A 13,882-nucleotide genomic window follows, 5' to 3' on the forward strand; every position below is an offset into this window, starting at 1 on the left:
AGTGTGTGGCACAAACTTCACACACTGCTAATTCCAGATATGATACAGGAATACAAAATCCCAACATTGCAAGAAGTGAAGGGAACAATTGGAGGAGGAGAGATATGAATACAACACGTCCCTCACAATAACCAAAGATACCCGCAAAGAACATCGTATGATAATAGGAAAAAAGACAATCAACGCATGGGGAATGAACTTATACCACATGGGAGAAACACGATGTATGGGAGAACTCATCAGGACACTGACCTTAGAGACAGAAATACTCCTTCGGACAACTTCCTAAGAAATTATGGAACAAGAGAAGAAAATATTCCCAACTCACCTTTAATATCGAACCATCAACCCATTAGGAGTCATTTTTTAGGGAAACGCAAGAACAGAAATGAGAGAGACTTCTAAATACTATCAAAAACGAGTCCTCATTAGAAAAATGATGAAAAAATATAGGGAAAAAAGAGGAGGAGCCAAGTCCAAAAAAGAGAGAAACGCTAACAGATTGAAGGTTTTCAAAAACTTAAGAAAAACGAATACCACTAAAGAAATTATAGTGTTCGATAACACAAAAGTCTTCAACATCAGCACATATGCCCTTTCAGAAGAAGAGAAACAAGTGTTACATAAGGGCCTAAAATTTGCCCCCTTTAATGACCCCAAATCCTTTGACCTTTTTGTGGACACCCAGAAATTCCTGCAAAAAATGTCCCTGAAAAAATTATTCCACAAAGAAAGGAAGATAATGAGGTACAACTGTTAGAAGAAGAAACAGTTTCGGGAAGGAGTAAATTTAAGAATAAATCTACCTTCAATCCAGTACAAAGCCGTGGATGTTTTCTAGAGATTTTTGGAAAATTAGTAATTGAAGATTTGGAAAAAGTTTGCAATGGTCGCAAGAAATAAAAAAAAAAAAAAAAAATGACAAAAGCTGAGAAAGCAGCTATGAAATCCTTGAAGGAAAATGAGAACTTAACCATAAAACCCACTGACAAGGGGGGCGGTATAGTGGTAATGGAAACCATAACATATGAAGAAAAGATAAGTGAAATGTTAAAAGATACAAATACCTATCTTCCCCTACCAAAAAATCCAATAGAAAGCATCAAATGGAATCTTTTCAACATGGTGGACAAACATTTTTCCAAAGGTACCATCACAGAAAAAGAAAGAGATTTCTTAAAAATAGAGGATCTAACATTACCCGTCATATATGGGTTACCAAAAATCCATAAGGATGTTGAAGATCCCCCCATGAGGCTGATCGTTGCAGGAATAGGGTCTATAACATCCAACCTCTCTCAGATGATTAGCCACTTCTTGCAACCAATCACACAAAAGGGCAGATCGTTCCTAAAAGATACCACCCAAACTCTGATAGAATTAGAAAAAAAATAAAATGAGAAGAAGGCGACCTCTTGGTGACAGGAGACATAGGATCGTTATACACAATCATTGCACATGACAGAGGGTTTGGAAGCTGTGAGATACTATTTGGAAAAGGAAGAGACACCCAAGGAAACAAAGGAGTTTATATTGGAGGGCATTGAATTTATTTTAAAGAACAACTATTTTTTCTTCAAAAATGATTTTTTTCTCCAGAGGTCAGGGACTGCGATGGGCACGAAATTTTGTACCAAGATTCGCGATAATCTTCATAAACTACTGGGAGGAATCCCATGTGTGGAGCAGGCTCGGTGCGGGTTTCGTGTCCTATCACCGCTACACAGATGACGTGCTTCTAGTGTGGCGGGTGGAAGGGATAGCTTGCAGTCTTTCTGTGAACATCTGGACCAAAATGACTTCAATACAAAACTCACATTTTCCATCAGTGATACAACCATCAACTTTTTGGATCTAACAATTTTTGTGGAGAGTGGAAGAATATCCACAAAAAAATACCAAAAACCAACAGATACCAATTCCCTGATAAGGACTGACAGTAATCACCATCCAAATTGGTTAGCATCCATCCCGGCAAGCCATTTTCAAAGGATCAAAAGAAATTGTTCAAGTGAAACCTTATTTGAAGATCAAATGGTCCATATGAAGGACAAATTCATTAAAAAAGGATACAAAGCAGAAAAACTGCAGACTACATTAGAAGGATCCGATACGCAATCCCGGCACTGGAATCCCGACCGCCGAAATCCCGACATGGGGGGGGGCGTGGATCGCCCCCCCTTGCGGGCTCGCTGCGCTCGCCACGCAGCGGGCCCGCTGCGCTCGCCACGCAGTGGGCCCGGTGCCTCGCTACGCCCGGCACGCTATTTTATTCTCCCTCTATGGGTGTCGTGGACACCCACGGAGGGAGAAAGTTTCGGGATTTCGGCGGTCGGGATTCCAGTGTCGGGATTCTGAACGCAGGGATCCCAACCGCCGCCAAATTGACCGCATCCCCATTAGAAAAAGTAAAAAAAAATAAAAAGAAAAGATCTTTTAAAGGGATGGAAGAAAAAAGATACTAATCAGGATTTTTCATGCTCGTTTGTCACTACGTTTAATGATGAACATAGAAACATTGAAAAAGTATTAAATCGTCATTGGACTGTGCTAATGTCAGATCCAATCCTAAAAACACTATTACCTGAAAAACCTGTGATAATATATAAAAAGGCGCCAAATTTATGTAAACACCTGGTAAAAAGTGCCAGAAAACTGATAGGCACAGGTCCAAATATTAGATCACAAGGCTTTTATCGCTGCGGGCTGTGTGTAGCCTGCAGGAACTGTACAAACAAAGAGGGCAGCAAAATTGAAATGTTTGTTTTATGTGTCACCAAAAAGGAGTATAAAATCAAAAGCTTCGCCACTTGTAATAGTAAAAATTTAATTTACCTAGTTTAAAGTAAGGTTAGGGGAGCATTTTAGGAACATCAAAAATGGGCTTGATGGCCACTGCATGTCAGCCCATTTTAAACAGACACATCATTGCTTCATAAATGACCTTATTAGTTTTAAAGCAATAGAACAGGTTAAGGGAAACTGGCACAAAAATAACATAGAGGTGGCATTGGCACAGGCAGAAATGCGTTGGTTTACGAGCTAAAAACAATAAGTCACCAAGGACTGAATGGTGACTTCGAATTGAAGTGGTTCATGTAAAATACCAAGCTGCGAAATGTTCCAAATAGTTGAAAAGTCATGAATCGTACAAAACACTTCTCCTTTTAAAACAGATAGGTGAACTCTACCCCTTTAAAATAACAGGGGATCTATCTGTGATATAAATCATTTTATGCGCAAACTTATAGGATATAGTTTATTCTCCTTAATGTAGATCAAAACTCTAACTGCATGTTATCTCCTCCTAGGGAATAAAATTGCCCTCCCTCAAATAGTAAGGTAAAAGCAATATAAACTCCCTTCTGAACTGTTTATATGAATGAGCATGTAAAAGGAATTGTCGGGACCCGTAGATAATTGAAATGGTATATCTTTAAGATTGCCGGGGAATCTGGATAGAATAGAACGAGATAGGAACATGGATAATGAAAAACTCAGGCATATAAATGTGACCACTACCACCCAAGCCTTGACAAAGATCCCGTTGCGGATCGAAACGCGTTGGCGGGTGGACGTGGTCACCTTTTATACCTATTTTAAAGAAGCCGCAAAGGAGCCGCAGGACTGACTGCTTCTCCCTCACCTCAGGTCGACTGAGTGACTGAACCAGAGGCGGGCAGGTTATAGCTCAATTGAGCACCATTCATTTCTTCCATGTTTTCATCATTAAGCCCTTCTAACCATAAAAGCATGCATGCCATAATTCATTAACCCGGACTAAGCTGTGAGAGAGCTAACTGTCCATCTGCTTACTAAACCACATTGAAAACTGGAGAGAGAGAGAGTGGATTAATAATTACTGCAGCAAGCCACTAACAAATTTTATTGCTTAACCCCTTCCCGACATTTGACGTACATTTACGTCATGGTCGGGATGTACTTCCCGACGCATGGCATAAATGTACGTCATGCATTTAAAGTGTGACAGAGGGGAGATGGCTTAAAGATTGACAGAGCAATCTTAAAGATTGACAGAGGGGAGATGGCTGCTGTCCCTGACAGCAGACATCTTCCCTCATTGCCCAGGGGGGGCAGCGATGCCCCCCCCCCCATCGGCGATCGCTGCGATTGGCTGTTCAAATGTGAACAGCCAATTGCAGCGTTTTCTGTGTACCGGCGAATAACGGCGCTCGGTAACACAGGGATCGGTGGTGATTGGTGCTGTTAAGTACAGCACCAATCACCACCAGGTGTAAAGGGGTCACTGGTGGTCACCCCACCTCACCCCACCTGCCCCCAAGGCTGTGATTGGTCCGTCGGACCGACGGACCAATCACAGCCATTACACCTCAGAGAAAATAACGGAGACAGCCCTGCAGCCGCCATTCCGGTCAGGAACAGCATGCAGAGCGGTCTCCGTGCCCATCTGTCCTCTTATACTGACCTGATCAGCGTTGGTGGTGTGGTGGCATCCGTGCTGCCTGCTGCTGGTGCTTCCTTTCACAGCCCAGTTGTACCAAAATTGGTGAAACCCCTGGGGGTTTGAAATGTACACTATACCCCTAGATGAATTCCCTGAGGGGTGTAGTTTGCAAAATGGGGTCACTTGTGGGGGAGGTTCCTAACTTTTAGCATCTTATGGTGCCTAGAAACCTACATGGTGCCTAAAAAATAATCTCATAAAAAGGAGGCTCCAAAAATCAAGTACTGTAGGTGCTCCTTCTATTATGAAGCCTGTGGTTTGGTCAACGTGCACACTAGGGCCACATATAGGATATTTATGAAAACAAAAGAATTGGGGGAATCAATTTTTAGTCACATTTCTCTAGTAAAATATACTGTGTTCCTTAGAAAAATGTATTAAAATTGAAAATCTGCTAAAAAAATGAAATTTTGAAATTTCACCTACACTTTGTTTTAATTCCTGTGAAACACCTAAAGGGTTAACAAACTTCCAAAATGCTGTTTTGAATACTGTGGGGGGTGCAGTTTTTGAAATGGCATCATTTATGGGGGTGTCTCACATACAAGTCCCTCAAAGTCACATCAGAACTGAACTGGTCCCTAAAAAAATATTTTAAGCCTCCTAGTGTCCAAAAAAATTAAAAGGAGGTTGAAATAATGATGGCAACATAAAGTAGACATATGGTCTTTGTTCGTTATTAACTATTTTGAGTGGTATGATTATTTGTCTCACAAGCAGCAAATTTAACATTTTGCAAATTGCAAAATTTTCAATTTTTTTACGACATTTTGGTATTTTTCACAAATAAACACAGACTGTATCGACCAAAATTTACCACTAACTTAAAGTACAATGTGTCACGAGAAAACAATCTCAAAATCACTGGGATAAGTAAAAGCAATAAAAAGTTATCCCCACATAAAGTTATACATGTCAGATTTGAAAAAAAGGGCTCTGTCAGGAAGGCAAAAACAGGCTGCGGCGGTAAGGGGTTAATTCTGCTTTATTTTTATTTATATATTTTTTTATATATTGAAGTACCGGCCGGTATCTGATTACCAGTTGTATTAATTGTGTTATTTAATACATTTTTAATTTTGTTATTTGAATCAGCGCTGCCTCTGAAATTTTCTTTCTTCTTTCTTCTCCCTCACCTGTGTGAGAGATACACGATCTTGTCTCCAGCCTGGAAGCCGGGACCACGGCTGCAGTAGCTGGCCGGGACTTCAGTGCAGATCTCACTGCACCGCAAATAAACGTGAGGAAGGAGTGTGGATTAACCCCTCTCACCCTGGGTTCTAATTAATGGGACAGAACTAACAGCAAAGTTTTACCAAACCTCCTGTGAGTGACTTTTTATACATTTTTTTTTATATATATATATTTTTTACCAACCCCTTCTTTTCAATAAAATACTTTTTAAATAGAAGCAAATAAATTTGTCTTTAAAAATATTCAAAGCACTGGATTGGCTTACTATTTTCTCTCAAAGCATCTGAATCATAAGCGCCTGTGTGATCTATCTCTCCAAATCCCCTTTCGCTTCTGTAGTTCTGTCTATGCGAAAGGCAGTATATTCATCCAGCCACTTTCGCTCCAGCCATATCACCAGTGTCAGAGCAACTGCCCAGAGCGGCTCCACAAACTCAGACCGTGACATGACCATCTGGCAAGTGCCCAGGATCGAGGCCCCTGTTCTTAGTTAGTCTTCAACCTGCAGGGATTGGAAAAACCCACCACATTGGGCTCCACAGCACCACCACGCAGCATCAGACACTAAGGGGAAGCTCCACAGGGATCAGGGGGCCAACAGGAGTGGAAGGAAAGGTGTCCTTTAGGAAGCCAGACAGGCAGGAACGTTGGTAGACACATCTACCTAGATGCCGGGAAAGCCCCCTCCCTGACCTTTGATGTTTACGGTTTTGAGTTCCTTTATCCCATTTTTAAAAATTCTTGCAGTCTGTGGTCTGTCCCATCTCATTCCTAGTATTCATGTATGCAGTTAGCTGTTACAGTATTTCTCCTTCCAATCCAAAAAACCCTGCACTCACTCTATTAATCCTCCACTTTCTAGCCCCAGCACTCCAGCTCCCACAGTCTGCTGTTCTTCTCCTCCCCAGTTCCAGCACACCTTAACCCATTATACAGTTCTTTTCCCTCCTAGTACCAGCACCCCAACACAAAGTATATGCTCTCTTCCCTCCCAGTTCCCCAACTCAGTCTGTTTTCTATTCCCTTCCTATTATGGCACCTCATCACCATCTGCTGCTCTTTGCCCTCCTAATTCCAGTACCCATGCTTCCAGTCCTAGCACCCCTACTACCAGTTTGTAGTCTCTTCCCTTCCATTAATAGCATACCTAGTCGTGGTTTGTCGCGGCATATGTGTCCGTGTGGCCATGACGCAATGAAGAGGAGCATGGCTATATCAGTATATAGAGTGACTGTGGTAAAACTGATGGCATCACTTGCATCAGAACGGATTCCTCTGACCGCATCAATGAAGGGAGAAGCCTATATGCTTCTATAGGCTGGAGTTACCCTTCACATCGGAGTCCTGCCGGGCGGGTCATTGTATATGGGAATTATGGTAAAACCCAGAAAAAAAATATATTTTTTAAATTGCATTCTCCTACAAGTACACCAGTGAGCAAGATCACATTTTTTCACATGACTAATACAAGAGAAGAAAACAATATGATATTAAATTACATGGGATATACTGTATTATCCCTTGCAAATTATACATTTCCTTAATCTCTCAGATGCATTATTATTTAGAATTACCCCACAGCATAAATTGTATACTGTAAACTATAGTGTTTGCACACATAGGTAACAATTTAAAAATGTATCTGTGTGTCTCAGAACTACTTTCATCATACACTATACAGTATATCCAATTACTGTATGACTTACTGCAATTGTTGATCCATTCTTTCCAACTCCTCCTGTAAAGATAACTCTGAAGTAATTGACAGATGAAAATATGGTGCCAGCTACAGTACAAAAAGCTGGAGCAAGTTTCACTTGGATATTCAGCACTGGGATCTTTAGTAAGGAAAACAAAGAAAAACAATAATGACAATATACATCATCATCATCATCATCATATCATTTACATGTATATTTTCTGAGACAGACAGACCGATAGAGGTCAACTTCATGAGGTAAGGGTTTTAGAATTAGATTTAAAAATGGGTCCTAATTTTGTCTTCCATAAATTTCTACTGCAATTGTGTATGCTAAAATAATTGAGAATGCTGATTTAATTGACATCAATTAATTAAATTAACCTAGGCATTTAATTAGGAAATATGTTTGGAAACAGAGCTCTTGGTACAGAGTAAAAGGCTCAATATCACATTTTTAGCTTATTAGCTAGAAACTTGTACCCCTTTCCCACTGCAGCTCTTAAATGGGTAAAGCAGAGTTTTACTCATTTAAGAGCCATTTTTTTGCCAGTGGGAAAGGGTCTTAAATGGTATTTAGTAATAATAATAATAATAATAATAATAATAATAATAATAAAGGTTAAAAACATGATTCAGAAATTGATTGAATTATAAGAAAAAGTTAATTGGCTTTGTATGTACACTAAAATTAATTCAAAAGAGAGCGCCACACACCTGAACATATGTCTTAGAAAATTCATATAAAATTTATTTATAAAAAAGAAGAAAAGGACATTGAAGACACAAATAAAATCACAAAATACAATCTCACAGATATAATTAACCCAATTGGGAATACAATAAAAATATATATATTAGCCACTTAATCATAGGTTACTAATAAACCCAGCTCTTAGACAATTCCCTGCATATGAAAAATAAAAATATCCATCAAATGTTACTTCCGAAGAAATATACATATAAGTGGGGCCAATTAGGAAGGTGATCCTTTAGAGTCTTGGAAAACTTATCCTTTAGTTGAGGAAGATGTGCACATCTAAAAAGCTTTAATAGACCATTCTTTGTTGCCAAAGGGTTTCTCAGGAGGAAAGATTGCGCTATTGTATATATTTTGAGACCAGTACCTCTCTGATGTTACGGGTACTCAAATATAGTCCCTGCGGTAGCCTTCTGTGTCGGGGTGCTTCAACCCGCCCGGCTCCAGCTGTAATCAGCGAGCCGATGATGTATTTGGCGTGGCGGGGAGCACCTTCACTGACCTTAGATTTTGTGTAGGTCCACAGTGTCCGGCTTTCCGAGTAGGCAGGTAATTGTAAATCAGCTGTAATTGCCGCTTTAGAAAATGTCTCGCTCTCTATATTGCGCCGTCTCCTGAAGTGCAGAAAGGATCTCAGCAGGTAAGAGGGGGGTTTAACAGTAGTAGATAACGATCCTTGACGCGTTTCTCCGCAGGAATATGATGGCGGTTTCTTCAGAAGGAGCTCCTTCTGAAGAAACCGCCATCATATTCCTGCGGAGAAACGCGTCAAGGATCGTTATCTACTACTGTTAAACCCCCCTCTTACCTGCTGAGATCCTTTCTGCACTTCAGGAGACGGCGCAATATAGAGAGCGAGACATTTTCTAAAGCGGCAATTACAGCTGATTTACAATTACCTGCCTACTCGGAAAGCCGGACACTGTGGACCTACACAAAATCTAAGGTCAGTGAAGGTGCTCCCCGCCACGCCAAATACATCATCGGCTCGCTGATTACAGCTGGAGCCGGGCGGGTTGAAGCACCCCGACACAGAAGGCTACCGCAGGGACTGTATTTGAGTACCCGTAACATCAGAGAGGTACTGGTCTCAAAATATATACAATAGCGCAATCTTTCCTCCTGAGAAACCCTTTGGCAACAAAGAATGGTCTATTAAAGCTTTTTAGATGTGCACATCTTCCTCAACTAAAGGATAAGTTTTCCAAGACTCTAAAGGATCACCTTCCTAATTGGCCCCACTTATATGTATATTTCTTCGGAAGTAACATTTGATGGATATTTTTATTTTTCATATGCAGGGAATTGTCTAAGAGCTGGGTTTATTAGTAACCTATGATTAAGTGGCTAATATATATATTTTTATTGTATTCCCAATTGGGTTAATTATATCTGTGATATTGTATTTTGTGATTTTATTTGTGTCTTCAATGTCCTTTTCTTCTTTTTTATAAATAAATTTTATATGAATTTTCTAAGACATATGTTCAGGTGTGTGGCGCTCTCTTTTGAATTAGATTAATTTTAGTGTACATACAAAGCCAATTAACTTCTTTTCTTATAATTCAATCAATTTCTGTATCTTTAAACGGCAATCTCCAGAGTTGCCTTTGGGAGCAGCCTTAGTAGTTTATATGTAACCAATGTCATTTGGTCTAGTAAAAAAGTAGTGGAGTGTAAATAGAATAATAATAATATCGCGCCCGATTGTTGTAGTTTATAAAAACATGATTGGCTTCCGGCTTGTGATGACTGTACAGTCACCACATCCAGGAAGTAATCCAGGAAGTAATCACAGCAGACAGTAGACAAAGAAGAGCTAAAACGTTTTTGTGCTGTACTGCTGTTTACATTCTGCTAGCAAGCCCAGTTGGACAGTGGAGGGGATCAGGGAACTCCTTCAAATTTGTGGGGAAGAAGAAATCATGTGTCAGATGACCGGTACGGTAAAGGATGCTGCAAAATACCGTAATATCATCAATATGATGGCAGCATCAGGATTTATAAGAACCACTACACAAATTATAAATAAGCTGAAGGCACTGTACATCGACCAATGCATGGTGGTTTTCGGGCATTCTGCACTTGCTAATTCAGTAGCATTATCATCTAGCCTGGCAGCAGCCGAAAGTCGTCATGAAGCTGCCCAGTTGTGTGCAGAACAAACATTAACCCCACCTGTGGAACCAGCCCAGTCCACAACATCCACACCCTTGTTTAATGAGGACATGCTGTGACCGCAGACCCCTGAAATGATCCCTGAAACTCAGAATGAGGACGTGGAAGAAAATCAGGCAGGAAATCAGCAGAGACATGTGCTCTGTCTGCCATTATTGCAACACTGATCAGACCACTCCCCACCCCCTCCATTTGTTCTCTCAAAACATCATCATTGTGGGCCTGTGGGGGGCAGAAAAGTCCATTCTATATGACAGCCCATGTTTACTATGGGTTTAAATGGGTTGCTTAAATGGGTATATGTGAATGTGACAAAAATGGCATTTAAATGGCAAATTACTATTTAAGAGCTGCAGTGGGAAAGGGTCTTTATAGCTCTTACCCATTTAAAGACCTGTTTACAAATACCTGGTCTTTACCTGCAGTGGGAAAGCAGCATTGGCTTCTAGATTTTCTTTTATAAATATCGACCCAGTCTTTTTTTTTAAATACACTTAAATTGTACATCTTATAATACAGTTTTGATACCTTCATTTACAATGTAATAAACAAAAGAGAAAATATGAGTATCCAAAAAGATCTCTATCTATACCATTTTTCTTGGCAAACTAATGAGCTCTTTGGGGTAGATTTATGAAGCTCGGTGAAGTGATAAAGTGTCTGGTTTTTATCACCGGCCAATCAGCTCCTACCTGTCATTTTTCAAACAAAGACGGTAAATTCACAGTTAGGAGCTGATTGGCCGGTGAAGAAAAAAAAAACAGACACTTTATCACTTCACTGAGCTTAATAAAACTGCCTCTTTATCTCTATATGGACAACACCTTAATTTACCTACAGATGGAGCGCCTCTCATTCAAGCTACCTATGGCGATTGTATCGCCAGTCCGCCATGGCAGGCCATGGTGCGCGACGTTGCAATACATTTTAAAACCTTGGCGATTCGCTGTGGCATCTCCGGATGAGTGCAATACCAGTGATCATTCACCAGATGTCACTTTTTGAAATCCTCATTGCGCATGCGTGAAATTTGTGCTGCAGTGTGTGCTTGAAGTGACTACAGTATTAAAAAGCTCTGTAGCGCAGGAACTACTTTGCTACTACTGTACTGTCCAGTAAGCTACAGTACTGTAGATAGACAGCTCGTATCAGGTGTGTAGGCTAGTGGATATGCATGCCGCTCTGCATGTTGTACATTAAAGTACAGTATCCCTGAGTTTGATTATTAAAGGGAGCTTATTTTTTCTAACAAATTTACAGTAGGTCAGTTACTGTATATTTAGCACTCAAAAACACCTGCCTCCCTATTAACCTTTCATTGTGTCTACATGGGCACGAACGCTAATGCGTCTCATTGTTTTGGTCAAAAGGCACTAGGATGCATCTGAGTGGAAAGTCTGGCCGCTCTTGTCAAGTGTTGTAAAGTAGTGGATAAGCGTGCCACGCTGCAAGTTTTACAGTAGTAATGAGCTGCATTAGGTGGACACTTGGAGGGGACCTTATCTACGGATGCTTGCCACTTCCCTTCCTGATGTTAAATAAACTAGTACTTAGTCTCCTCTTTCATATGATACCAGTCTCAAGTCTCTAGGACACAGAAAACCAGAGATATCAGGGTGCAAAGTAGACATATTTTTCTCAATTGACTAGAATGGACCCGTTAATTCAGACATTGTATTCAGCCCTCCCCAAACCCCACCTCCCTTTACAGAGAATGTAATAAAAGAGGCCAATTCAGTCAAACTTGCCGGGGGAAGGCACTTTAAAACACTGTGCATTACACAGCATGCTCTATGGTTCTTGTGCATGGACTAACACCAAAAGGCTTATATGAAAACAGTTTATTTATGTTTGTCTAGTGCTATTAAATATAAGGTTTGTAAATGTTTCAATTAAAAAAAATTATAATAACAATAAAAAACAGAGTTTTTCCTATTTGGGTAATAAGTAGCACTTGCTACTCAATAGCACTTTGTGTACTCAGTAGCATGAACAGCTTTTTTTTGTACTCTGCTGTAACAGTTACATAGCTGTTGCAATTTAAGTGATAGCAATATAAGTTTAATGGGGACATATAAAAGCTCCCCCCTAAGTCCTTGGATGCAAAAACACTGTCTTTTTGCGTTACTCAGTAGTAATGAGCTGCATTAGATGGACAATTGGAGGGGACCCTAACTACGGATGCTTGCCACTTCCCTTCCTGATGGCATATAAACTACTACTTAGACTCCTTTGTAAGCCAAGAATCTCCTCTTTCATATGATACAAGTCTCTAGGAAAGAGAGAACCGGAGATATCAGGGTGCAAAGTAGACAATTTTTTCCCAATTGACTAGAATGGACCCGTCAATTCAGACATGAGTCGCTACAGTCGGTCCCTTCGTGGATTAGCGCTGCTGGAGATATTGTAAAGTAATGTACTGTATTCAGGTCAAGTCGACCCCCTCCACCCCTTGGGGAAGGGGAGGAGGCGGTTGACTTCATCTGCATACACATTGGCATGTATTCAATGCTCCTATGCCGCCGTAAATAACGGTGAGTGTGCATGTTTTTTGGAGAGTAGTGAACTTTTCTCTCATATTTTGTGCTTCCCTGTATTCAACTCTGTTGCTTCTCCAAAAATATTTTGCGAAGCTAACTCAGTTCACCCTGCACTTCTCCCCATGTCTGTTCAATGGGGATTTTAGTGTCTCTCTCAAAAAGTGTATTCAATGCACAAATTGCGAGTCCTGCTGGTTTCTTTTTTTTAGACATGTTCTCCATTTTTCCCTCTGCATCTTTTTTAGGTGAACTGTAGGGTTATCTTTGTTAAAGTTGTTATTTTTTTTTGTTTTTTATGGCTTATAAATTAAAAAAAAATGTACTCTAATGTATTTATTGCAAGTGCCATAATGATGTACTTCTATATTAATTTATTTGGAATGTAATAAGTTATTTTAATGGTAACCAAGAAGAAATCATTTTGGAATGCTCCTAGTAATTTCCCATGCTTCCTCTCTTCTTCCTCACCTAACCCCAAAACAGGCTTTTAAACATGCGAACAATTATAAAATAAATTAAATAAAAACACAGGGCAAAGAAACAATGCAAAAAGCACAACACAAGGATAAAGGCCAAACAGAACAAAATACACCCGTTTGCACAAACCCAATTAAAATAGTCACACAGCCTTTTGTTGTAAAATAAATGCTAAACAAAACATTAACCTTTCTAAACCTTTGTAAAAAAATACAAGTCCACAAATGCGAGGAACACGCTGCTGAGATGAACACCCTGCTCAGGAATATCCCAGTCTGACCAGCTCACGTGGAGAGCAGGAGAAAACAGATCTCTCCAGTTACAGCACTCCCATTTGAACCCGCGTAATTATGCTAAGTTCGCAAAAGGGGCCAGTGAGCTGGCCACAGGTTGAATACTGAGGAAGTCAGAAATGAGGAGATAAGAAAAAGTGCAGAGCACTTCAGCGAGATCACAGGGACACAGAACAGTTCAAAATATTCAGCATCGGCTACGTGAACGTGAAGGTAAATATTTGTATAGGATCATTACACTACACAGCCCATTTG

At 40.2% G+C, this 13,882-nt stretch overlaps 1 protein-coding gene across 5 annotated transcripts in view; it reads right to left on the minus strand.

The window, feature by feature from the left end:
• The window catches only part of LOC146060207 (choline/ethanolaminephosphotransferase 1-like), a 552,072-nt gene that overhangs the window by 290,388 nt on the left and 247,802 nt on the right, over positions 1 to 13,882 (minus strand). For all 5 annotated transcript variants that reach the window (XR_014470393.1, XM_083173192.1, XM_083173191.1 and 2 more), the window contains one exon: positions 7,387 to 7,518. Coding sequence is in view for 4 of the 5 variants with exons in the window: in XM_083173192.1 (XP_083029318.1) it covers positions 7,387 to 7,518 (132 nt within the window). In the remaining variant the exon portion in view is untranslated. The remainder of the gene's footprint in view (positions 1 to 7,386; positions 7,519 to 13,882) is intronic.

This window comes from Crinia signifera, chromosome 2 (genome assembly GCF_055691185.1).
Source record: "Crinia signifera chromosome 2, ASM5569118v1, whole genome shotgun sequence".
In the NCBI taxonomy this organism is placed as follows: domain Eukaryota; kingdom Metazoa; phylum Chordata; class Amphibia; order Anura; family Myobatrachidae; genus Crinia; species Crinia signifera.